Here is a 23315-nt window from a genome sequence, read left to right as displayed (position 1 = left end):
AATATTCAGGAAGTTGGTGATGAATTGTAAAGTGTGGGAAAATGCGGGCCAAGGACAGAACCCTGAGGAACACCATAATGAAAAGAAAAAGGACAAGAAACGTGAATGAATGATTAGAGCAATGGGAGGAGAACCAGAAAGACCCGTGGAGGAGTAAATAGAAAGCGTGCCGTGATCAGCAGTATTGACTACTGCTCGAAGAGCTAACGATCTTGATGGAAGACCGTTTTACATGGCAGGCGTGAAAAATGCAAATGGAAAAAGTTATTGGAGCAAATTTTTTTTTTGCTAATTTTTTGATCAGTTCCTATTCAGACAGTGGATGGCTGTGGTCGGTTGAAAGTAACTGGTAGGTGGGGTACTAGGTGAAGAAGGCCTTGGCTGTTTTGTTGGCCAACTTAAAGCAGAGTCTTCTACAAGGTACAATTCATTGCAATGTGCATGCAAGGGGGGATGGAGGGTGTTAGTTTTTGTGACCGCCAATATCTGCTGACTTGCTCATTTGCGAACATCATTGCAGAGGGAATGAAGGGCTTGGGGTGGACTGCTATGGACCACTAATGTAGTAGCAAAAACGAACAAGTGCACATTGAGTCTAAAATCTAATGGGAGTCAATTTTAGCAGATGGACGAGTTGAAATGAACCTTTCGTGTGAAGGCACCGATGCCCTGTCCAGTATTCGAGGGATTTTATGGTGTTGGTTTTTGTGCCATTACTGGAGTTTTCAAGTATACCACAATCCATATTTGTGAACTAGGCTGTGGTGAAGGTCACAAGGCAGGGGGCTCAGCGGGGTGCAGGAGGATTGGCCGCAGTAGGTGGAGTGGTCCGTAGCTATTGCAGTAGGTGTACTAGGAGGCAGGATAGAGCATGTAAAAGACCAGAGTGGGTGTGGTGGAGTGAATGGGTGTGCAATGATGGGCCAACGGCGCAGCTGGCTTGTTGATAATTTATTGATATAGCGCTTTCTCCAAAGCACTATGCAGAGAACATATTTACATACAAGATCACCCAATCGAAGTTGGTAGTCCTGAACTTCGGAAGGATGAACGGCTGAGTTGGCCTTGCTGGAATTCGTGTCTGCCACCTGCAGATCGCACACAGATTTCAGCAGCCGGCGCTCAACCTGCTGAGCTATCTTACCGGCTTGAATAGTGGGGAAGGAAGCAATGGAGGAAAAAGGGTGTGGGCGGAAGGACAATGAACTGGGAAGGTGGGGTGTTCACAGGTTCCTCTGTTTTTACTTGTTGGAATTGCAGCTTTTTAAAGGGAATGCACCCATGTATATTGAATGGCTTTCAACTTTGACTCCTTTTCATGCCTTTGTGAGACAGCTCTATACCCTCTTCTACTTCTGGGCATTCCTTCATCCTTTGACTCCTTCTAGCCTCTTGGTACACTAGAGTTCTGTGCACACAGGACTCCTTCACCTGCGCATGCTTTTCATTTGACTCCTCCTCCCCCAGTGTATGCTAGTGCTACGTCACTCATCTGCTCCCACTCCCTGTGTGCAGTCTATAACGCTGCGTTTCCTCTGACTCTCCTCTGTCTTCTCTCCTGATCTAGCGGAGAATGCCGATGCCCAGGTGCTGCTGAAGGAGGCCAGCAGCCAGTTGCAGGGGAAATTTAACTTCCACACCACAACGATCCAGATCGAGAACTACTCCGATGATATGATGGACTGCTCGGAATGCCGGGACCCCTCGGACTGAGGATTCTCGGTGCTCCCTTTCTATGGACATTTGTGGGGCCCAAGAAGTGTGGGAGGCCTTCGGACTGAATTTTGTTGAATTCATGCTGGCGTTTAGACTGTCAGCCGAAGCATGCAGTTACATCCTATGGGTGGCTTTACTCTCCTCCTTCCCCCGGAAAAAAATCCACTTCCCCCAAATAGCCCGCTCAAGCCATTGCTGAACCTGCTTGCGGTGGCGGGGGTTGGAGGGATGTGTCCTGACTAACCTTTTCACTGCCTGACGGTCAGATTGGAGCAGGATGCTGAATTTTTATGTCGTGAAAATAAATAAATTGTGGACATAAAGTCTTAAATCCTTCCTCTGTGTCTGCTCCTCATACGCAAAAAGGATTGTGTGCTTTGTGCTCCCAGACACACCTTCACATAAGAGTACACCACAAATCGATGGGATCCCCGATACCATGTAGGCACATGCTACATTCTGAAACCTGGGTAGGCGGGTCCCCCTTGAAATCCCTAGGAGGAGCTGGGAGAACTCATGTACCAAAAATGTCTAAGGGTCCTCGATCTTTAGAAAATGTCAAAAGACGTCCCGAGGCTCAACCAAGTGTCGGCTAGCACGAGCCAAAATTAGAATCCTACTTTGCAAATATTTCTTAAAAAATGCATTAACAAATCTCTGGACTTTTTAGAGATTCACTGAAAACTTGCCAAACTTTCTACAAATGTTTTTGTTTTGGCGCATGTCAGTTATAAATGGGACACATGTAACCCTTGCAATTCTTACCTAGAAATGCAGTCAATACAGACACACATCATTGAAACCTTCTTCAAATATGAACACCTCTTGTGGGTCACAAGTTGATACTAATTCATTTAAATGTAAATAGGCCTTTGGCAGATGGTAATCCATTTAAGGAGGTAAACCTTCTGCAGGCTGTTCGTCTATATTGTTCAACAGCCCTGCCTTCTTCAGGACAAAAGACGGTATAGAGTGTCAAGCCTAGTATTAAACTGGCTCCTTAAACATGAACCTGGATAATTAGTATAACTCGCGTTCCTGTACTGGTTGCTTTATATATATCTCCAACAATCAAAACCGCAATGGCGGTGCCCAGCTACTCTGATGGGTAGGGGAAGGGCACACTGTGCAGGGGAGCAACTTATTCTTCTTGTGTGCAATTTAATCCTCCAGTCTAGATGGATGACTTCTCTAAAGCTTGAGACCAAATGACACACTCTGCTGTATATAAAGTGTAGAGATCTTGAAAGCATAAACTTCTCGGCTAGTAGAGCAGAGCGAGAGACATAGGTACACAAAAGCAGACAAAAAAACATACCCTTGAAGTACCTGGATCTCCACTGTGCCTTTGGAATGGCTGGCAGCATTGCTGGATACGTTAAAGTAGTGAAATTGACTCCTACTTTGAGAAACCTGGCTATACAAGCTATCTAGTAAGTTTCTGCATTTGTTACCATAAGGCTGAACCATGCAAGCTATCGGATGCTCTGATTTTGCATGTTTAATCGCAGGCCTAGACTCCCTGATCTGCAGAGCAGCACACTTTGTGCAAACAATACCATTGCTGTCTCCGTAGACTGCTATGGTTTAGATTTCTCTTTTTTTTAAAAACCATTTTATTCAAAAATTCCAACAAACGGGTAGAAAATCAACAACTTGCACATATGTACCCAAAACCCCCAAAATGTAAAGCACTATGTGTTTAGACCCACCCCCATCAACCAATTGCGACATAAATCCATATCCAACATCAAAGGAATATGGAAGAAAAAAAAAAGAACCCACAGGTATAATAGAATTCCATGTTCAAATTCACGATATTCAAATATCAATACTCACTTTACATGTAAACCTACACGACCAAGTTATACAAATATGGAGTAACAGAAAGAATTACTTATCTTAGTGTCAAACTTCTCATTGGGAAACATGTAAATATCAGGTCCAAACTCAAGAAGGCCCCCAAATTCTTTGGAACTGCGACTTTCCTTTGCATTGATAATCCCACCTTTTCAATGTTGTAAGTAGTGTACTTTTCTTCCATCCAAGTGTTCCATGACAAAAAACTTGTTGACTTCCAATTTCACAAAATTATCTTTTTGCCCCCAAAGCCCCTTTTAAAACGCAAGTTATTTGATGTTGGTTCAAATCCTCCAATAATGTGGTTTCCCCCATGATCGATGCCTCAAAGTCATAATCCACATTCTGCTTCAACACTCTGTTCATCATACCAGCCACTCCACTCCAATAATCTCTCAACTTGTGACACTCCCAGAACATGTCTTCCACCGTTCCACGATCAAGACCATGCCTGTCATCATTAAACCTTGCTTATGCATTTGCACCGGTGTCCAAACCACTCTGTGCAGGATCTTAATTTACTGTGCCCTCTCTCGTATGTTCAGACATTCCATTGATGTTTCCACAAAGGTCTTCACATCCGTTTCATCCTTCCGGCACTACGACCATGTATCCAGGATTCTTTTATTCCTTTGTGAGAATCCGCTTAACAGGTTGTACATCTTAGATGCCATGTGTTCATTATTGCCCAATTTCTTCAGAGTATTGATTAACTCTGAATTGTCTAATGTTGGCATGTTCACTGCCCTTTTCAGACTCCTGTATTCCCCCTACGTGCAGTCAACCAATTTGTATTCTATTTTCAACTCTCAGAATGATTTCCACCTTGCTCCTTCAAATTAGTCTTAGATTTTCCTGATACCTGCAATGAACCAGCTTATCCAGAATATGGTTTTATTAATCTTAATTACTGGTTTCATCTTGAAGAAGTGTTGGGTTTACCTGGATTTAATTTCGATGTAACTTCATAAACCCTCCGGGTAGATCTCAGAAATTCTGTAAAGGCAGAACGAGTTCCATGATCTATATTGGAAGTTGATGGGACCACCCAAGTGTACAATGGTCCTGCACCACTTGCCTCCGCAGTTGCCCAATCATCTTCTATTCCACCTATGAATGGCATAACAGGTCGCAGCATGAATGCTTGATGGTAACGTTGGAATTTTATTCCATAGAAAGAATTGGAGTATGCTATCCACCTTCCTCCACATTGATTTCTTCACCGGGAAGGGAACCATAATCGGGACATAGGTTATTTTCAAACATCTTTATAGCATTTACTTTGCCTCCTAATGACAGATTGAGCGGCTCCCATCGCTCTTTCCAATATCATTTTTTGTATTGTCAGGTCCATATTTAGACTCGTCATTTCCCTCATATTCTTTGTTATCCATGTGCCCAAGTATTTCATCTTAAATGGACACCATCTGAAGCCAAAGTTCCTTATCAGCATATTGTTTGTTGAATGAGTACAGGGTAGAGTCTCTGATTTGGGCAAATTAATCTTATAATTTGATATCAGGCATAATTCCTCAAGCAACATCAGTTCCAAGATTCACGATGAGAGATCCTGAACAACCAGCATCAGATCGGCATATAGCCAGAGTTTTTGACAAACCCCATTGTAGTCAATTCCCACAATCTTATATCTATTCTTATTGTCTCCGCCAGTGGTTCCATCGAAATCACAAAGAGTAATGGGGACAAAGGGCAACCTTGTCACATCCCACGTTGCAGTTCAAATTTTCTGGATATTTTCCCGTTTGTATTAATCTCTGTAGTAGGTTATTTAATCCAACTCGGGTATTCAGATACAAAATTCATCCTTGCCATAGTTTTCAATAAGAAATGCTATCTCACTCGATCAAAAGCCTTTTTAGCATCGAGGGACAAGGCCACTGACTCACAATTTTTGCCACTCTTCCAAGGTAAGTAACAACTTCTGCATGTTGAAAGCTGAAACTCTACCCTTAATGAAACCCTCCTGGTTGATATGTATTAACCTTGGGAGTACCTTCTCCGGGTTGTTGGCCAAGATTTTGGATAATTCTGGATAATACTTTGCTGTCTGAATTGATTGTCTATGGCTTCCTGGTTCTAGTTCTGGGCGACCATGTTGAAGCAAACTTCTCTCATAAGAATCAGAACATTTTCTGGCATTGCACGATAAAACTCAGTTGGTAGATCATCTGGCCCTGGATATTTTCCCAGGCTCAAGCTCCAGATGGCTTTTTTGACCTCTTCTAAAGATATTACTGAATCTAGAAAAACTCTTCTCTCCCTCTATCATTTTTTTAATATGCAAAGTTGTTTAAGAACTGGTCCATTTGATCTGGGCCTACATTAGTGGATGTACTGTAAAAATGAATGTAAAATTGTTTATTTCATTCGGGTCCCTAGTCACCCCTTGATCTCTTCTAATTGCAGCAATTGTTCTATTCACTTCTCTTATTCTCAGCCTGTGAGCCAATAACCTCCCACATTTCTCTCCCCCTTTATAGTATCTGCATTTCGACCTGAAGATTGCAAACTCTGCCTTTTCACTAATTTTTTTTTTAGATCCTATTTTAATTTCATCAACTTCAGTTTTTCTTTTATCAGAAGAGCCCATTGGTTCTTTTTCCAGATTCTTAATTGAGATATTAAGTTCTTTCACTTACTCTCTCTTCCTTTTTCTAATTCCAGACACTTTCATAGCCACAGCACACATCACACTTTTAAAAGCTTTCCAAACAGGATCAATCCCCACTTTCCCATTCAAGTTAGTTCTAAGGTAATCCTCTGCCTCATCCACTAGGATATTCCTCAATTCATCCTCTTTCAAAATTGTGGTATTTCATCTCCAAACTCTTGTCTCGCCCTATGAGTAACTGAGCGAAGGTTCGAATTGAATGGGTGCATGATCTGAGACAACAGTGCCCTGAATCTCACTGCTCATAATATTTTGTCACTGTTCCTGATGTCAACACGTTGTCTATACATGAATAGGTATTCTGGCTGGGCACCCTAATGGAAAATATATTCCCTCCCTGTAGGGTGTTCTAATCTCCAAACATCTGTCAAACCAAAATCTTGCATTAACAACTTCAAAGGGCCTCTATCCTTTTTCCTGCCATATCTAACCATCTGACTGTTTATATCCACGACTGCGTCGTCCACCAGGTTAAAGTCCCCTTCCACCAACAAGTTATTCCCACCCATGTCCAATAAGCAACCGCCCAATCCACTAAAAAAATCACCACTGTTAATATTGGGAGCATAGATGTTACATATTGTGAACTCCAACTCTTGGGCTGTGTAACTGTCAACCAACAACCCCCCTTTATCTTCCTTAGAGCCAACAATACTACCCTGGAAATTATTTTTAATCAATGTCGCACCTCCTCTTGAGCTTGAAGAATGTGTGGAATTAAAAATCTGTCCAGCCCACTCTTTCTCAAATTTAGGAGCCTCTACATTTGCCAAGTGTCTTTTTTTCCTTTTTATAGGGTTGTTTAAGCCATTTATGTTCCAAGACACAATCTGCACAGAATCAATCTGATTACTTGGTCCTTCCATAGTCAAAGTATAGTACCTGTTCGAACCAAAACTAAATACTGAAATAGAAAGAAAATAAGCAAAAAATGGTGCCAGAAGCAAAACAAAGGAGAAAATCAAATTAACTAAACCTACAAACATACTATAACACGGAGCTGAGCTGAGAATAAGAACAAGTAATTCACTTTGTTCACCCGAACAAGCTTGTCTTCCGGGATCCCTAAACCAATGAGATTAATTACAGATTCCCTTTGCCCTAAATATGTAACTTATCAATTTAACATGAAAGAGAAAAGAAAAGAGGAGAAACACAATGCTGTACTATATAACAAACTAGCACACTTTTGATGCACCCTTTTATCACCTTTGCATTCTTATTTTGTAAACTAAGGTGACCCTACTAAGCTTGGATTTTTAGCATTCATTTTAGGTAAAAAGTCCAAATGAAGTCTGAAAATGAATCCTGGTGGAAATAAAAGGGCTATGCATTTATAAACTTGTATTGGGCTTCTGTCTAGGTCCCCCTCAGGGAAGTAACCTCTGCAAAAAAACCGAACTTGCCTCCACGAGCGGCATTTACAAATGCGTTTTACTCTTAACATTGAGCAGCCAACTTCCTTGCAATATGTCATCTGGCCTTTCACAGCTGCTCTTCTAGAACACATTACAAAATGGGTCTCTTGGGTGAAACTGGCTGTCCTGTTATATGAAACGGTTAGAACTCGTTCAAAAAGCTGAAATTGTGAAAAAAAAACTTTGAAAACTGCATCAGCAACTGGTGTCAATGGAATAATTCCCCGATCACTGTGCTTTTATAATAGCAGTATAACAGCATTTAAGGGGTTGGCAGTAGATGTTCTCACTTTAACCCGTCTATATGGCTGCAGTAAACTGTCACTATAAACTCATAAGGCAACCAAGGTCCAACTTGACAGCAAATTCCTATCTCTTTTCTTAAGTATCATTCTAGAAGGGGGAACTAAATGGAAAGTGGGCCATTTGTGTTGTGCATGTCCGGTGTCTCAGAGTGTAGTGAACTAATAATGCTGCTTACAAAACCTGATGAACGCAATAATCTTGGATTAGCAACTAGTGCCAATCCATTAGCTCTGAGGCTATTTATACGGGTGCATCGTCTAAGGATCCATTTAAATTGTCGTTTAGCAAGAGGTCTGCTAGGAATCCTCATATTCAAGATATGCATACCATCCATGACAAATCTTAATCATGTGTCAGTGTTCCAAAAAATGACATCCCATGCTCACCTAATTGCTAGTGTAGAGCGACTCCAACTGTCTACTTTTAGTTTCTTTCAGGCACGTTTGATCAAAGAATAATACTCTTTGGCAATTGGCAAGTGCACTGACATTTTCCCCGTTAGCCATTATACCTGAATACCACTGTTTTTGTCATCGCCGCAGAGACTCTCCCCACAAGCCCAATGTCCTAAAAGTATGGGAGCCCCCATATTTCATCAGCAAGTGTACCTTCACCGAGTTCTTTTAAGTGAGCGCACAAGATGATTGCAAAGGTGTTCATTTTTCCTGAAGGCATTTCCTGAAGGCATCCTCTTTTGAGTTAGTGGCAAAGGCGGCGTGTTTGGTAGCCACGTGCCATAAGCTGTGCAAGTATTTTGACCAAGTAACCTGACATTTGTACATGAATAGTTGCCTCTAATCCACACATTGTTATAAGGGTCCACCGCCATGATGTTCCTTGGTGTGGGGTGGCATAATGGAGAATTCTTTCCTGTGTGTTTAACATTTGCTGTTTTTCAGGAACATGTCTAAAAATGCCAAATGCTTATCACTGTGACATGGTGGACTTCAAGTTCACATCCCATTAAGCAGGTTGATAGATTTTGACCAGGGTCCCAAAAGTCCCTTTCCCCGTCTGGAATGTTGTCTTTTTGTCATTTGCTTCCTGTTCCCTGCCTCCATGCACCCCATTGGTCTGTGTGTCTTCACACGTGACCTAGGAACTCAAATTTCCGGCCTTTCACAGGGAAGCCGGCAAAGGGCAGCTCCTCTGTAGGCAGCTCTTGTGTCCATTCTACCCTGTTCCACCCTCTTACCCCAAAGATGCATGAAGGACCATTTTATAGCGACAACTCGTGTAAGGTGGTACCTGCAGAGCAAACAGCCATTAACTGTGCTGACACTTTTATGCTACTGCCATCACTTCAGCAGTGTATGCTTTGAATGAAGGTGTAACAATATATCCTTTGAATCGCTGTGTATTTCTCCGTAGTATTATATGCTCTGATCTGGATATAGGTGTACTCCTAACAAATAAAATGTATATAATTATAGGTGTATTCTCAACAGTGTATACTTTGAATCTAGGTGTATTTCTTCACAACAATGTATGCTCTGGATCCAGGAGTACTCCCAACACATTGTATGCTTTGGATCTAGGTGTGTTTCTCCACAACAGTGTATGCTTTAAATCTAGGTAATTTCTCCACAACAGTGTATGCTTTGAATCTAGGTGGACTCCCAATACAGTGTATGGTTTGAATCTAGGTGTATTTCTCCACAACAGCGTGTGCTTTGAATCTAGGTGTATTTCTCCACCAGCGTGTGCTTTGAATCTAGGTGTATTTCTCCACAACAGCGTGTGCTTTGAATCTAGGTGTATTTCTCCACAACAGTGTATGCTTTGAATCTAGGTGGACACCCAATACAGTGTATGCTTTGAATCTAGGTGTATTTCTCCACAACAGTGAATGCTTTGAAGCTAGGTGTACCTCCAATGCAGTGTATGCTTTGAATGTAGGTGTACTGCCAACACAGTGTATGCTTTGAATTTAGGTGTATTTCTCCACAACAGTGCATTCTTTGAATCTAGGTATACTCCCAACAGTTTATGCTTTGAATCTAGGCGTCTTCCCCACAACAGTGTTTACATTCAACCTAGGTGTCTTCTCCACAACAGTGCATGCTTTGACTCTAGGTGTAATGCTCCACACAGTATATGCTTGAATCTAAGTGTTTCATTCAACACAGTGTATGCTTTGAATCCTGCCATACCACCCCCCCACCCCGACAGTGTACACTTGGAATGTAGGTGTAACCTCTCTGCTTGCCTGAGGTAACTTGCAACACAGCCACTGTTGAAGCCTGGTGAACTCTCACAATATAAGCACCGCCTAATTCATGTGATACTTTGATTTGCATGATCTGATGTACACATTGGGTGGCACACTGCTGCACGCTCAATTTGTAATTGTCGAAGGGCTGAAACCAGGTGATCTTAATACTAATATGCAGAAACTGTCATACCCAGGTGAACACTGACAATCCCCCCAACACCGGCTAACCCAGGGATAATCCCACCGTATAAGAATATCAATATAAAGGCTACAGAAGGATCTTCACCACACCAAACTCTGCCTCCTCTGACCTAAGTCAACAACAAGAATCTGGACACCACAGGAAGCCTAACCTCTCTGTGAAACAGATACAACCCTCATTCCGCCACCAGGAGATGCAACCATACAGGAACGAGCAAGGGAATCCAACAACTCACTCCGCAGATACGCTACTGCTGTTGTGAATACAAAACCGGACACAACCAAGGGGCCTAGGAGGAAAGCTAGACACACGGGATACCAAAAGGAAAATGACCCCCTTTCAAAAAAAGGACCTCCGACAAAACAGAGCCCACAGGGAGACAACCACACAGGAACTCAAAATGACATGCCATCACAGAAAGGCTGATGCCTCTGTGAATCAGAACTATAAACAATGATAACCACCCAAGGACTTCAAAAGAAAAGACTGGCACACAGGACCTGGCGGCCAGAAAACAACTAACCAAATGAGTCACCCACAAATGCTAAAAGCCATTCAAATACAATAGCCGACAAACCAATAACCCACAGGATGCAAATGAGATAATCCAAACCACTAACAAATGCAAGAGTCTTGGCCACGTTGCAATACACACTATTATAACACCACTAGTCCATTTAAGGAAGGAGCAAACGCAGGAAGACTCTTGCAACTACCACAGAATCTGCCAACCCACATGTTCCCACAATAGAAGACCGAACAGATTCACAGGAAGGTCTTTGTAACTGTGAACCCAACACAACTACAGACTGACGGAAAACCTGCAGGAAGAAACTGCGACAAAGGGAAAGGCCGCACTGGGAAAGGCTCACTTATAATAAACTCAAAACAGTACAGCGAAAATGGAAAAATTGTGGGCTACTACACCAGCAATATAAACACTACAGGGGACTGCACATCCAAAACTGAAATCAACTCATCCACAAGAACCAGACCAAAATCGCTCAATCCAACAACCTACATCTCAACCCATTAGGGCAGCAACCGACAATCAAGAACATTAAAAGCATCATCAGGATAGCAGGACTCCAAAGGGGAAGTTGTGAAATGCACAAACAAAACAACACCTCTAAACCATACATTATAAACAACTGGCACGACCAAAGGCACCATCAACTGTGACATTAGAAGGAGAAAATACAGAACCTAACCGAACTACTTAATTCTCTACTGGAGTGATCACTTTCTCCTCTCCTCCCATCTCACCCTCTCTACCCACCAGACCAAGCCACCTCCCTCGCTGCCACCCACCTTCTCGTTCATCCGGCCCAAGAAGCGTGTGTCAGTCGAGGCTTTTGCCACCACTTTCTCACCCCCTGATCCCTCTTTGGCTGACTCTCACCCAGGGGTCAAGTCCTAAAAATTAAAGTGGGGACTTCTCAACAAATGCAATGGGATGTGATGTCAGCATACATTAGCATATGGGATGTAATGTCAGCATACATTCGCATATCAAGGTGAAGTATGCACATTTTCATTAAATTGGCTCATAACCACCCAAATTGCACAGGACGAATGGCATTTGCCTTTCATAAAAATAACGCACACAAAACCCAGAGAGGATATTTTCTTCTTATAGTGTTTTTGAAAACCTTAAAAGGTGTGCATGTTTTAAACTCCCAAGAACCAATACAAATGTTTTCCGTGGGACTTGCAGTACCGCAATAGGACATTTTACCTTAGTTTGTTTTTCATCAGGTTATATAGTGCAGTGTTGAAGTGGCCAGCCTACAAACCTAATGACTGTGGTGTGAGCACTATGGCCGGCTTTAATGCATAAATTCAAAGAGAACATTCAATGTTTCTCATTAGCTGGGGGGACTGAGTCCACCCTCTGAAAAAAGTGAGTGGACTCTGTCCCCCCAGGTGTACCCTCGACTTAGCCCTGCTCTCACCTTGTCCTCACTTTCCTCCTCTCCCCTCACCTCCCTCCCGCCCTCTACTCCCTACTCTTCCTCTGGCCCTTCTGCAACCACCCCTCCTCCCTCCTTCTCTGCCTTTCCCCTGTTCTCTGCCGATGAGGTTTCTAGACAATTCCGATCTATGAAAGTCTTGTCCAAACAGATGCATCCCTGTTACTCCAAAACCATTAAGGACCACATAGAGTCCCTGGCTCCTGCCCTGGCTGACTTCTGCAACCACTCCTTTGCCACTGGAGTCTTCCTATCCCCCCCTTAAGCACTTCCTTGTGCATCCTCTTCTTAAGAAACCCTCTGCCGACCCCTTCTGCTAACTATCACCATCACTCCCGGGCAGACTCCTAGAAAAGCTGGCCATCTCCCAGCGCAATCTCCACACTGAAACTGTTGGCTGCCTCCATGACCATCAGTCTGGCTTCAGAGCTGCCAGAAGCATGGAAACTGCTCTCGTGAACATCTGTGAAGACCTGCTCTCCAACCTTGACTCTAACACCCCCTGTGTCCTCATCTTGCTATATCTCTCTTCTGCCTTTGACGCCGTCAACCATGCCATCCTGCTCAACTGTCTCCGTGATAACCTGGGTATCACTGGTCAGGCCCTGGCTTGGCTGACTTCTTTCCTTTCTGACCGACCCTGCCAGGTCCAACTTGGGTCCTTCCTTTCCGCTACCTTTTTATCTACCTGTGGTGTCCCCCAGGGGTGTAACCTCTCTCCTTGACTGTTAGACCAATACCAGGCACTTCTCGCCCACCGCATTGCTGCTCTATGCCACAACTTTCAGTGCTACGTGGATGACACTCAGCTCATTTTCATGCTAGCCTCGGCAACCTCCTCTCTGTCCTTCATCGCTGACTGCTATACAGGAGTGGTGTGCCACCAATGACCTCTGCCTTAATGCCCGTGAACTTAGATTCTCCTCATTGGCACACCCACTCCCTCATTTCCTGTCTCTCTCTGGCCAGCCTCTCTTGGCCGCCCTCCTGTTCCCACCTGTGAGGCTAAAAACCTCAGGGTCATCTTTGACTCCACACTCTCCTTCTCTCCTCACATCTCTGACGTCTCTGGGAATTTTCATTACCATCTGCACCTCCTTAGAGGTATTCTTCATTCCCCCAGAAGCTCATGGTATCCAGAGCTCTGGTTCTCTCCAGGCTGGACTACTGCCACAGCCTGCTTCTTAATCTGCCTACTTCTACTCTCCGCAACTCATCCAGAACAGGACTGCGAGACTTGTCCTTGGCCTCAAGCCCAGGGATCGTGTCTCTCCAGGAGTGAAATCACTGCACTGGCTCCCAGTGGCTGAGAGGATTAAGTTCAAAACCCTCTGCATTGTCCACATGCCCTTCTGGGACTTGGGGCCTCAATACCTTGAACTCTCTCTCCCTAAATATCTTCCCTCTCGAGCTCTTTACTCATCTGCCTCCAACTCTGTCAGGGTCAGTCACTTCTCTAAGCAACGAGCTGGTGGTATATCTCTTTCCTCGGCTGGGGCCTCCCTCTGAAACTGCCTCCCTGAACCATCTCCAGTAGCACCTCAAAACCTTCCTCTTTGCTTCTGCTTGCTCTCCTCCTCTATCCTGCTGAAATTATGGCCGATACTGTACTGGTTACCTGGCCATCCTCTGATCTCGGGCTCGGGTCCCCTCCCCCACCAGTCACACACCAGCACTGCCTCCCTTCAACCCCTGCACTTGGGACTGTTTTCTGTATCCCTACAGTCTCCCACCAGCACTTGACACCTCATGATGTTTGCACTTACGCTTGCCACTAGCTGACCCTTCTTCTCTTACTGTTATCTATTCTTTTTCCCCATGTACTGCATTGTCCCTTTCCCACCTCCCACTCCACACTTTTCGTCTTCCCCCGCACTTGCGCGATCTGAATGACACTCGGCCTAGTAGGATTGTCTCTGTTCCCACTCCCTGCTTCGTCGTGCCTTTAAACACTTGTGTATAGGCACGTTATAAATGCCATATCATAATTAACAAGCAGCCTCCACAGAACAAAACATGCAATCCATTGATGATAATGAAAGCCATCAGCAAGACCACCAAAAGACACAACCAAAGACTGAATAGACCACAATAAACAAAGTGATACACTGAAACTTAATCAATGCTAGATCGATGTCTAGGTACACAAGAAAACTATGATCTACAATGCATCGGAGAGATAGGCATCCTATTCCTCACTCAGACCTGGCTAACACAACTACAAAGTCATAGTGCACAGCTGCCTCCCTGACATTTTCTAACTTCAGCAGACCAACAGAGTAATAAAAAGATGAGGACTTGCTGGAGCATACAAGGACCATATAAAAATAACCGCAACCCAACCATTAAACATTCAAAACTGCGATTCACTCCTCATACACCTAGCCTCAGACCCCCAAACAAATCTAACATTTCTACTAGTCTATAGGCCACCAACCTACAATGCAACCTTCGTAGACACTCTCGTAGAAGCGGTCACCAACATGACCACTTGATCGTTCTGGGTGACTTCAACATCTGGTTGGAAGAAGAGAACATAAACTTACCCAAACACTGACCAACCAATTGGTGACAATGCAAGGACAACAAATGGTGAAAGGAGCAATGCACAGAGCAGGCCACTCTCTGGCTGGCAAACTTCACCAACACAAATATGATCACAACAGCCCTTCCCCAATCCCTATACTCTGGAGCAACCACCTCATTAAACCCTTTGTGATCTTAACACCATTGAGAACACCAAACAACATCCTTCAATCTGGAAAACAAACTGGAGAACCAACAACAGTGTGGACCTCAAAGTGAAACTGGGAGCCACAAACTAGACACCCTAGACAGAACTGGCCTAGAAAAAAGAACAGACGCATTCCTAAACTGGATCAGAAAACAACAAATAACATTGCACCAGAAAAACCTTACAACCCATCATGAAAGAAAACTGTGGCAAGATGGTCCACACCCAATCCCATTGCAAAATAAATGGGGATACTAGAACAATGGAGGAAAAACTCTGACCAAGACAAAAGAACCACATCTCAAGGACATATTAGATTATACAAAGCAGAAACCCTCAAATCCAAAAAGAAACACTACATTGAATGGATTGCAAAAGAAGGCAACACTCAACAAATATTTTTCAATGTCATAAAAGAGATGAGAAACCTGACCGGGTGCAACAATGCACTGGTTCGCCACACAAAAACTGTGTGATGACCACACCGACCACATTAAGAGCAAAATCAACAACCTACAGCAAGTCATATAACGTAGACTAAACTTCCCTCCTGCCCACCTCAACCAACCCACGCCGGATTCACATACCAGACTGAACATCCTACCTCAAATCTCAAGAGATAAATTCAACAGTCTGATGAACAAAAGCAACAGGGCAGGTTCCCCAGCAGTCCCCAGACCCCCCCCCCGTTACATTTAAAAATTGATGCTAGCACAGAGAACGCAGGCAGAATTTCTACTAAACCTATTCAACCTCTCATTAGCAATTGGAACAGTGACACAAGCATTCAAATCGGCTATATCAAACAACTCCTTAAAGATGCATTGGGTAACATGGAAGACCTACCCAACCACAGACTGTCAAATATTCCATACCGGGCAAAGCTACTAGAAACCCATGTATACAAACACATTTTGGAATAGGTTGAAAACAACCAGCTGCTAGATCAGGCACAAGTAAGCTTCAGAACTATGAGCGAAACAGAGACTACAATACTATGGTATGATCTAAAGAGTAACGCAGACTCCAACACAAACTCAGCATTGTTACTACTCGATCTCTCTGCAGCCTTCGACACAGTCCACCATGACCCCCTCATTAAAACACTAGAAGACGTAGGGATTGGTAACACAGCTCATCGCTGTCCCAGCTATTGTTCAACATCTATTATACCCCTAATCAGCCTCATCAAAAGCATGGCCTCCCCTGCTACAACTATGCAGACTACACCCAAATATTCTACAAAATCTGTGCCAGTGAAGAGGAGAACCCCGCGCTAACCGACGGTCTCAAAGAACTAAACCAATGGATGAGCACCAACAACCTTAAACTCAATCCTGACAAAACTGAAATCATGATTACACCCAATGACCAGGCTAACAACCATAACATACCATGGCTGATTGTGAGAAACATGAGGATGTCCTTACACCTACTCCCCTTGGATACTCTCCTCAGGTGGCCAGGGAAAGACCATCACCTTTGGATCCTGACCCTGGGGGTGGAGATGCGAGGGAGGATCACCTGGATGGGGAGAGGATATCCACAGGTGAGACATGGTATCCCCTTTACCTTATCAGGGCCAACCTCCAGCTACCTTTATGGGCTGTTGCTATCCATTTCCCCCCCTCATTAAAACTACTATAGTACTGGGCCGAGGAAGAGGCAACTAGGAGTAGTGAACACTAACATGTCATTTCACCACTCTAGTACTGAGACGAGGAAGAGGCCTACAGACTGCTGTAAATGTCAGGCATGCCCCGAGTGCTCCACTGAATACGACCAAGCAATTGAAATTATGGACTCTCACCTGCAACCTGTCAAGTGGCTGCAGGTGTATAAAAGGTGGAGCTAACAAGTGGGGAAAGAGCGACCAGTAGGAAAGGGCTGAGGCCAATTGCGGGTGAGGAGGGAAAATCCTGCATCCCAGGAGGCAACCGAGGTGGGTACTGCATGAGAGATGGGATGCCAGCAGACAACCCCAAAAAGCTGTGGAGCCAAGGGTGGAGTGGGCCGCGAGAAGGCCACAGAAGGGGGGAACCTCATTGGTCGTAAGGCTGCTGCCGGAGCTCTGGACACAGAAGCAAGGAACAAAGTCACTGACCGCATATGCGGGGAGTAAATTGAGCTGCCGATAGTGTATGGAGAAAAGGAGAAGTGCGAGTGGAGCTCGCAGTCGGAAGAAGGAGCATTGGTGGAGCAGGAGCTGAGAGAACAGCCACCCAGAGGATGCCCCATGAACCGGTGAGTAAAAAGGGAAGAATGCTTGAACAAGTGCGCTCCTGGGGTCTCTGCGATAGCCAAATTAGATGCTGAGTGAATGAAAAAGTATGCGCAAGATGAAATTAACCCAAGGCAACATGTTGAGAGTAATAATTAAAAAAGGAATGCAAATAAAGCAAATATGAAGTGTAAGTGCGAGAGTAAAAGACTGAAGTTATTGAATACCAAACTAAATTAAGACTGTTGGCAAAGTTATGAGCAGATGATAAGCTTGTGTGACATACATATACTGCATATTGAAAGCCAAGAACGAACCATGTGAAATACAGAGCAAAGCAAGTAGGAAACATGGTGACAAAGTATGAAATCAAGGTGGTGAAGGAACAACACCGCAAAGTGAGCTGCATGCCAGAACACAGTGGGGCAAAGCCAAGAGGCTGACAAAGGAAAGAACACAGTGGGGCAAAGCCAAGAGGCTGGCAAAGGAAAGAACACAGAGTAGCAAAGCCAGGAGGCTGACAAAGGAAAGAACACAGAGTAGCAAAGCCAGGAGGCTGGCGAGGAAAAGCCAAGTGAGTGTAAACCATCAAACAGGTACAGATACAGAAGAATGTATGTGGGCGAAAGAGCTTAGGGTTCCTGGTTGGGTGACCTGTAATGGGTGGATCAAGTGGTCCAAAAACTTGGCCTAGACCAGGGAAACCCTATTTTTGAAAGCCAAAGAGGTTGCTGAAGAGAAACGGGAGAAAGCAGTCTGACTGAACTGTTAAGAAGCCAGAAGGAGCATAGTTGAGCATTGAAAGATTGAAGAACAAATATAAGTTGACTGTCTTGAACTTGGGAAAGGGAACCCAGAGACTTTGTGGAACTGTCTTGAACTTGGGAAAGGGGAGCTGAAAAGTAAGCCAGGAGCTGGAAGAGGCTTGGAACCTTATTTGGAACACTATTTATTGTATTGCTGACATCCCTACACAATGTTTAGCTTCAGTTGTGAGGGGAATAATAGGTTTTGGACATAGATGAATTTTTAAGTTGAACTTACTGACTCGGGCTATCCTGAGTTTCTATAGGTAGGGAAATCCCACCTCTGTATAGGGCAAGTTAGGCCTTTAACCTTCCTGATATTTGAGTTAATAAATCATTTTTGTTTGAACTTTTAATCTGTTGTCTGTGTCTTGCTACATGATTCCTTTACGCCACTGAATTGGGAACCCCACCAGAACCAACCAAAGTGGTAAAACAATCTTTGAATCCTAATGGACAACGAGCTAACACTTGAACCACAAGTCAATGCGATAATTAAGAAATGCTTCTTCCATCTGTGTTGGAAGTTGACCCTTTCTCCACACACAGAACACTCGCCATCATCATGTCAAGAATATACTACGCCAACGGCATCTACCTCGGAATGCCATAATATCCATTGAGTAAACCACATTGAATACATAATGTAGCTGTAAGACTTCTCCTTTAACTCTCCCGAAGAGACCACATCACACCAACGCTGAGGATGCTACAGTGGCTCCCAGTCAAAAAACGAATCGCCTTCAAAACACTCTGCATAACAATTCACGGCCAAGATGCAGAATTCATAAAGGAGAAAATCACTGTCTACAAATAAGCATGTACACTTAGATTCAGTAGCGATATCCACTTCAAACCAAAACAATACTCGAAACAAAAAGGAGAGGATCGGCATTCTCCTGTGTAGCAGTGAAACTCTGGCACTCCCTCCCAATGGAAACACATGCAACTGAGGATCACTTTAACAAGTAAGATGCACGGAAGGAGCCCCCCAAAAACCAGTGACAAACCCAAAATGGACCAAGTCCAAATGAAAGGGCTAATATTATCTTAACAACCCAATCTTCTTTGCTCTGAAAGGGCCAGTGGCCTATGTGTAGCAGAACGCTGATTATATCATGGTTGGCCGGTACAGCAACCTGAATATACTCAAGGATGGATGATGCGCAGAGTATAGATGGGCTATGGCTAGATCGATGGGCTAACTTTGAATGTGGTGGAGGGCGGGCAGCGTACAGAGCCTAGACTTGAGACAGTGGAAGCCAATGTACTGAATCTGGAATTAATAAGAGGATGGACAGGGGGTTGCGCTCTGATGCATCTTGGAAATGGCAATACCCGGAAGGTAGTGCACTTCGGAGCAGTCAAAGTTCAAAACCTAGATGTACGTGGCACAGCTACCCATGAACTACTAACAATCCTCAATTACTCAGCTTACCCTGCAACACAAACTATATACACCATACCTCTAACGCAAGAAAACACTAGATCATATCGAACTAGGGACTTCACTTAATAAAACTACGACCCAAACTCTACACACGCCCATACCAACCACAAGATAAGTACCATCCAAAGACCACAAACCAGCACACAGTGACCGTTTCTCCGAAGTGAAGCTACCAAGAGCACATCAAAGCTCTGAACTTTGCCCTCTATATCCCACTAACATTACCCCTCTCCCACCATCCTTCCATTTCCGATCTGCCAGAGTACCTAGAGACCGTGCAAGTGGCATCCGCACGCGGTACAAGACCAGTTAACCTATCAATTCCAAATAACGATACTCTCAATATACCTGTCTCAGAAATTGATTTCTCTAGGGAATGGATTATTGTAAAAATGTGACCATCTGGCATAACAAATATTGTCAAGACTAGGCTCGAAGGATTTTGTCTGTTGCCATGACTTCTATCTGGGCATTGAAGAGTCCTTTTACAGAAAGTTGTTCTTGTGCATGGAAAAGGTCATTAGGTAGAGGATAAATGTTGTAGGAGCAATATATGGAACAGGTCTTGTATTGAGAGCCATAGTTATTCCTTCAATCTCCGTCTATTGGTGGGCCATGAGGGGCATAGTCCTGTATGGAGAGGTTATATCAAATGATTCCGATGTTTGCTCATCCATCCCAAGTTAATACCCTCTTTTTTACTTTGAAGAAACATGGCTGCTTGTCTCAACGGTAGCAATTTCAAGTAAAAGAGAACTGATATTTTAATAGTGGCTCTAGAAATTAGCTGAACCAAGACACAACTGGGCGGTCTGCAGGATTGTTGGCATCTTTAGGAATATTGGGAAGTGCATACATAGCTTGTTTCTTAGGGTTTGCCTCTAGTCTTGTCCCCTTCGGTCAAAGGTATAATTTCCGTCAGTGTGCCTCGATTTAACACCTTGTAGTGTTCCTCATTCTCCCTGAGGTGAAATACCATTTCATCATATTGGTTCTTGAGGAGCAGGAATTTCATGATGACGGTTTTCTGTCATTTTCTCATTCATGCAGTGAAATCTCTCAAAGGTTGGAATAGAGATAGCGAGTACTGGAAGGCCTCTGGATGTCCGAGGGTCCCCTTCTCTAAGACGGACTTCCTGTGGCACGCTTCGTTTGGATTTGCAATGGATGAACCTGATGTCATTCGAAGCCCTGGTGCAGTAGCTACATTGGACTCTATGTTGTCCAATTCTGTTGTAAAGAACAGTTTAAGGCAGAACGACTCAGGAATTCAGAATCTCCTGTCTGCTTCAGAAATGTTAATCGTTTGTGTAAGAATGATACTCCAGACTAGAAGAGAGCACAGAACCATAGTCTGTGATCGGTTGAAAAGATTAAAAATTGTAATCCTCCTCTAGTAGCCCCTGTGATGGGTTGTCATTTTTTCCGGCATACATTGATTTGTGTAGCCTTGATTCTGTTGACCGTTCCTGCGTTACCATCTTTCAAAACATGTTTTCTGTGTTTTGTTATTAAATCCCCCCCTATTTATTTCAAATTGGGGGGGAGGTGCATTCTTCTCCATAATTACATACAGATGCATGGAAGATGTTTACCCATCTCTTTTGATTCTGAGGTCGAACACCGCCTCCTCGATTGCCTCCGAAGCTAAATTGTGGCGTACAAATGATATCTGCCACCAAATACTAATTACATTGCCTCTTTACTAAATGTGTTTATAAGCTGCTGGAATGTAACACCTTATTTCTTTAATGTAAACTTTTGAAACTCATTTCTTTTCTTGCTAAGTATTCTCAATCGTTGCTTTGCATCAGCTAAAAGGCTCTGGGAACTGCTTTTCTGATTCCTCAAATTCTTGCAATTGTCTCTGAGAACAGCTGACCATGCGCACCTGGTGGTTACCAGCGCAGGTTCTGGTGATTTGACTAAAGTTGGTTTTGTAAATTTCATCCCCTAAAAAGACACCTGGTTGAAGCCTTACTTGCACCCCCAAAGGGCACAGTACTCAATTTTGTAATGCACCCTCGGAAGTTGACCCCGTGGCTCAGAATGAAAATATGTTTTTTGTTCTCAATTAAATGAGAGCCTAACCTATAATCCTAGTTATCTGTTTGGGGAGCTCAATGACATTGTTAAATGAGGGCGGTCATGGTGTGGCTTAACAGGGAGTCCCCACACAGGCGACGAGTGGACACATGTTTGCCTGAACCAGCTAGCTTTATTCCCCCACCCCTCATTCACACCACATATGCAAACAAATACTGTTCTGTGATATCAGATCTTCATTAAAATGTAAATGGTATTCCATGGTGGCCTCTGAAATGAACTCATTGCCTAACCAACCTTTAACTTCAACCCCAATGATGTGGCGCAGCAAGCGGGTTCAAAGCTCTGCCACATAACTAAACCCCTTAACGATCAAGCAAAATATTCATGTTTGAAGAAACTTTCATCAGATTCTTGCATAAACTTACAAAAAAAGGAAGGTTGCTTCCCCCACAACCCACTACTAGGCTGTACTACTACCCACTTTTACAATACTAGCACCCACTACTAGGCAGTACTACAACCCACTACTAGGCAGTCTCTATTAAGGTTGCCCCATCCATCCATCCATTTTTACCCTTTGAAGGATTTTCATTTCCTGCAGGCTTCTAGTTCCATGCCCTACTTTCTGATGTAGCCAACCTAGCACCTTATTTATTTGTCAAAGCCAATCTTGGCTCAATTCTTAAAGGTTTCTCCACATTAGTGATAATTAGGTTTCTTTTATCCAAAACAAACCATCAGCAATAGTAGGCATCTGCGTTTTAAACAAGCGAATATCCCTTATAGTAGAGGGTCCAGGTGGTCCGTGTGACATATTTGCAGATCTAAACGGAGATTGATGAGACACTATAGAACCCCCAAAGGATTCTGCTACAACTGTCACTGGTGCTGGCATGAACAATGAGGCAGTGGGGTTACCCGGCCATCGGACACTTTCTTCCCTAACCGTCTTGATACTGCTATCTTCTTCCAGGACCGTTTGACTGTATTTATCCTCTGTTCCCTGCTGAATTTTGATCACTCCTTGCTCCAGAGATTCAAGCCACTGATGGAACTCATTTAAATTACAGAACTGATTTAAGTTAGCTAAGATGCAATTGTTGGCAAGTTGCCAGTTAGCTGGGTAAGTCCTTTCACAGCCCCTCATAACCTATGTTAGCAGGGCACTCTGAGAGAACTTTGGGGGCAAGGGGAGTTAGGAGGATCTATACCCACCTCTTTATTTAGAGGCGGTGGTGATGCATGTATTACATCTAAGGAGCCTCCATTGATCCCTCCTGATAGTGCACTCCTGGGTTGCTCTGAATCCTCCTGGCAAATGACAGCATTATAACCTTTGGGTTTCAGCTCATCTACCTCATCGATGCCAATGGCCTCGCTATCTACCCCTCTTGATGCCTGTAGTCACTGCCTTACCCTGACACTCCTCTCCAGGATATCAGAGAGACGAATCGCCCCGGACAGTAGCAGAAGGGGTAACAGGCCCTTGTAGAGCCAAATTAAGACCTCCAAGGTAATAAACATCTTGCAGATGTTCCCCCTCCCCAACTCCATAACAGAAGTCCTGGCCTGGGTCAAAGCCCCAGCTTCATTTTCCCTTGTGAACGTACCAACACGAATAGGTTGCGGGATATTGTAATAGGCATGCTAGAACAATTTCAGGGGTTGGATGT

At 43.9% G+C, this 23315-nt stretch overlaps 1 protein-coding gene across 1 annotated transcript in view; it reads left to right on the top strand.

Annotated features, from left to right (window-relative positions):
- Positions 1-2052, top strand: part of SLC30A2 (solute carrier family 30 member 2) — a 94558-nt gene extending 92506 nt beyond the window's left edge. The window contains exon 8 of the mRNA XM_069622803.1: positions 1568-2052. Coding sequence (XP_069478904.1) covers positions 1568-1713 — 146 coding nt within the window. The 3' untranslated portion in view covers positions 1714-2052. The remainder of the gene's footprint in view (positions 1-1567) is intronic.
- Positions 2053-23315: the final 21263 nt, after the last annotated feature.

Source organism: Ambystoma mexicanum, chromosome 11 (assembly GCF_040938575.1).
Source record: "Ambystoma mexicanum isolate Mex_15411 chromosome 11, UKY_AmexF1_1, whole genome shotgun sequence".
In the NCBI taxonomy this organism is placed as follows: Eukaryota; Metazoa; Chordata; class Amphibia; order Caudata; family Ambystomatidae; genus Ambystoma; species Ambystoma mexicanum.
This window is presented reverse-complemented; position numbering and strand designations above follow the sequence as displayed.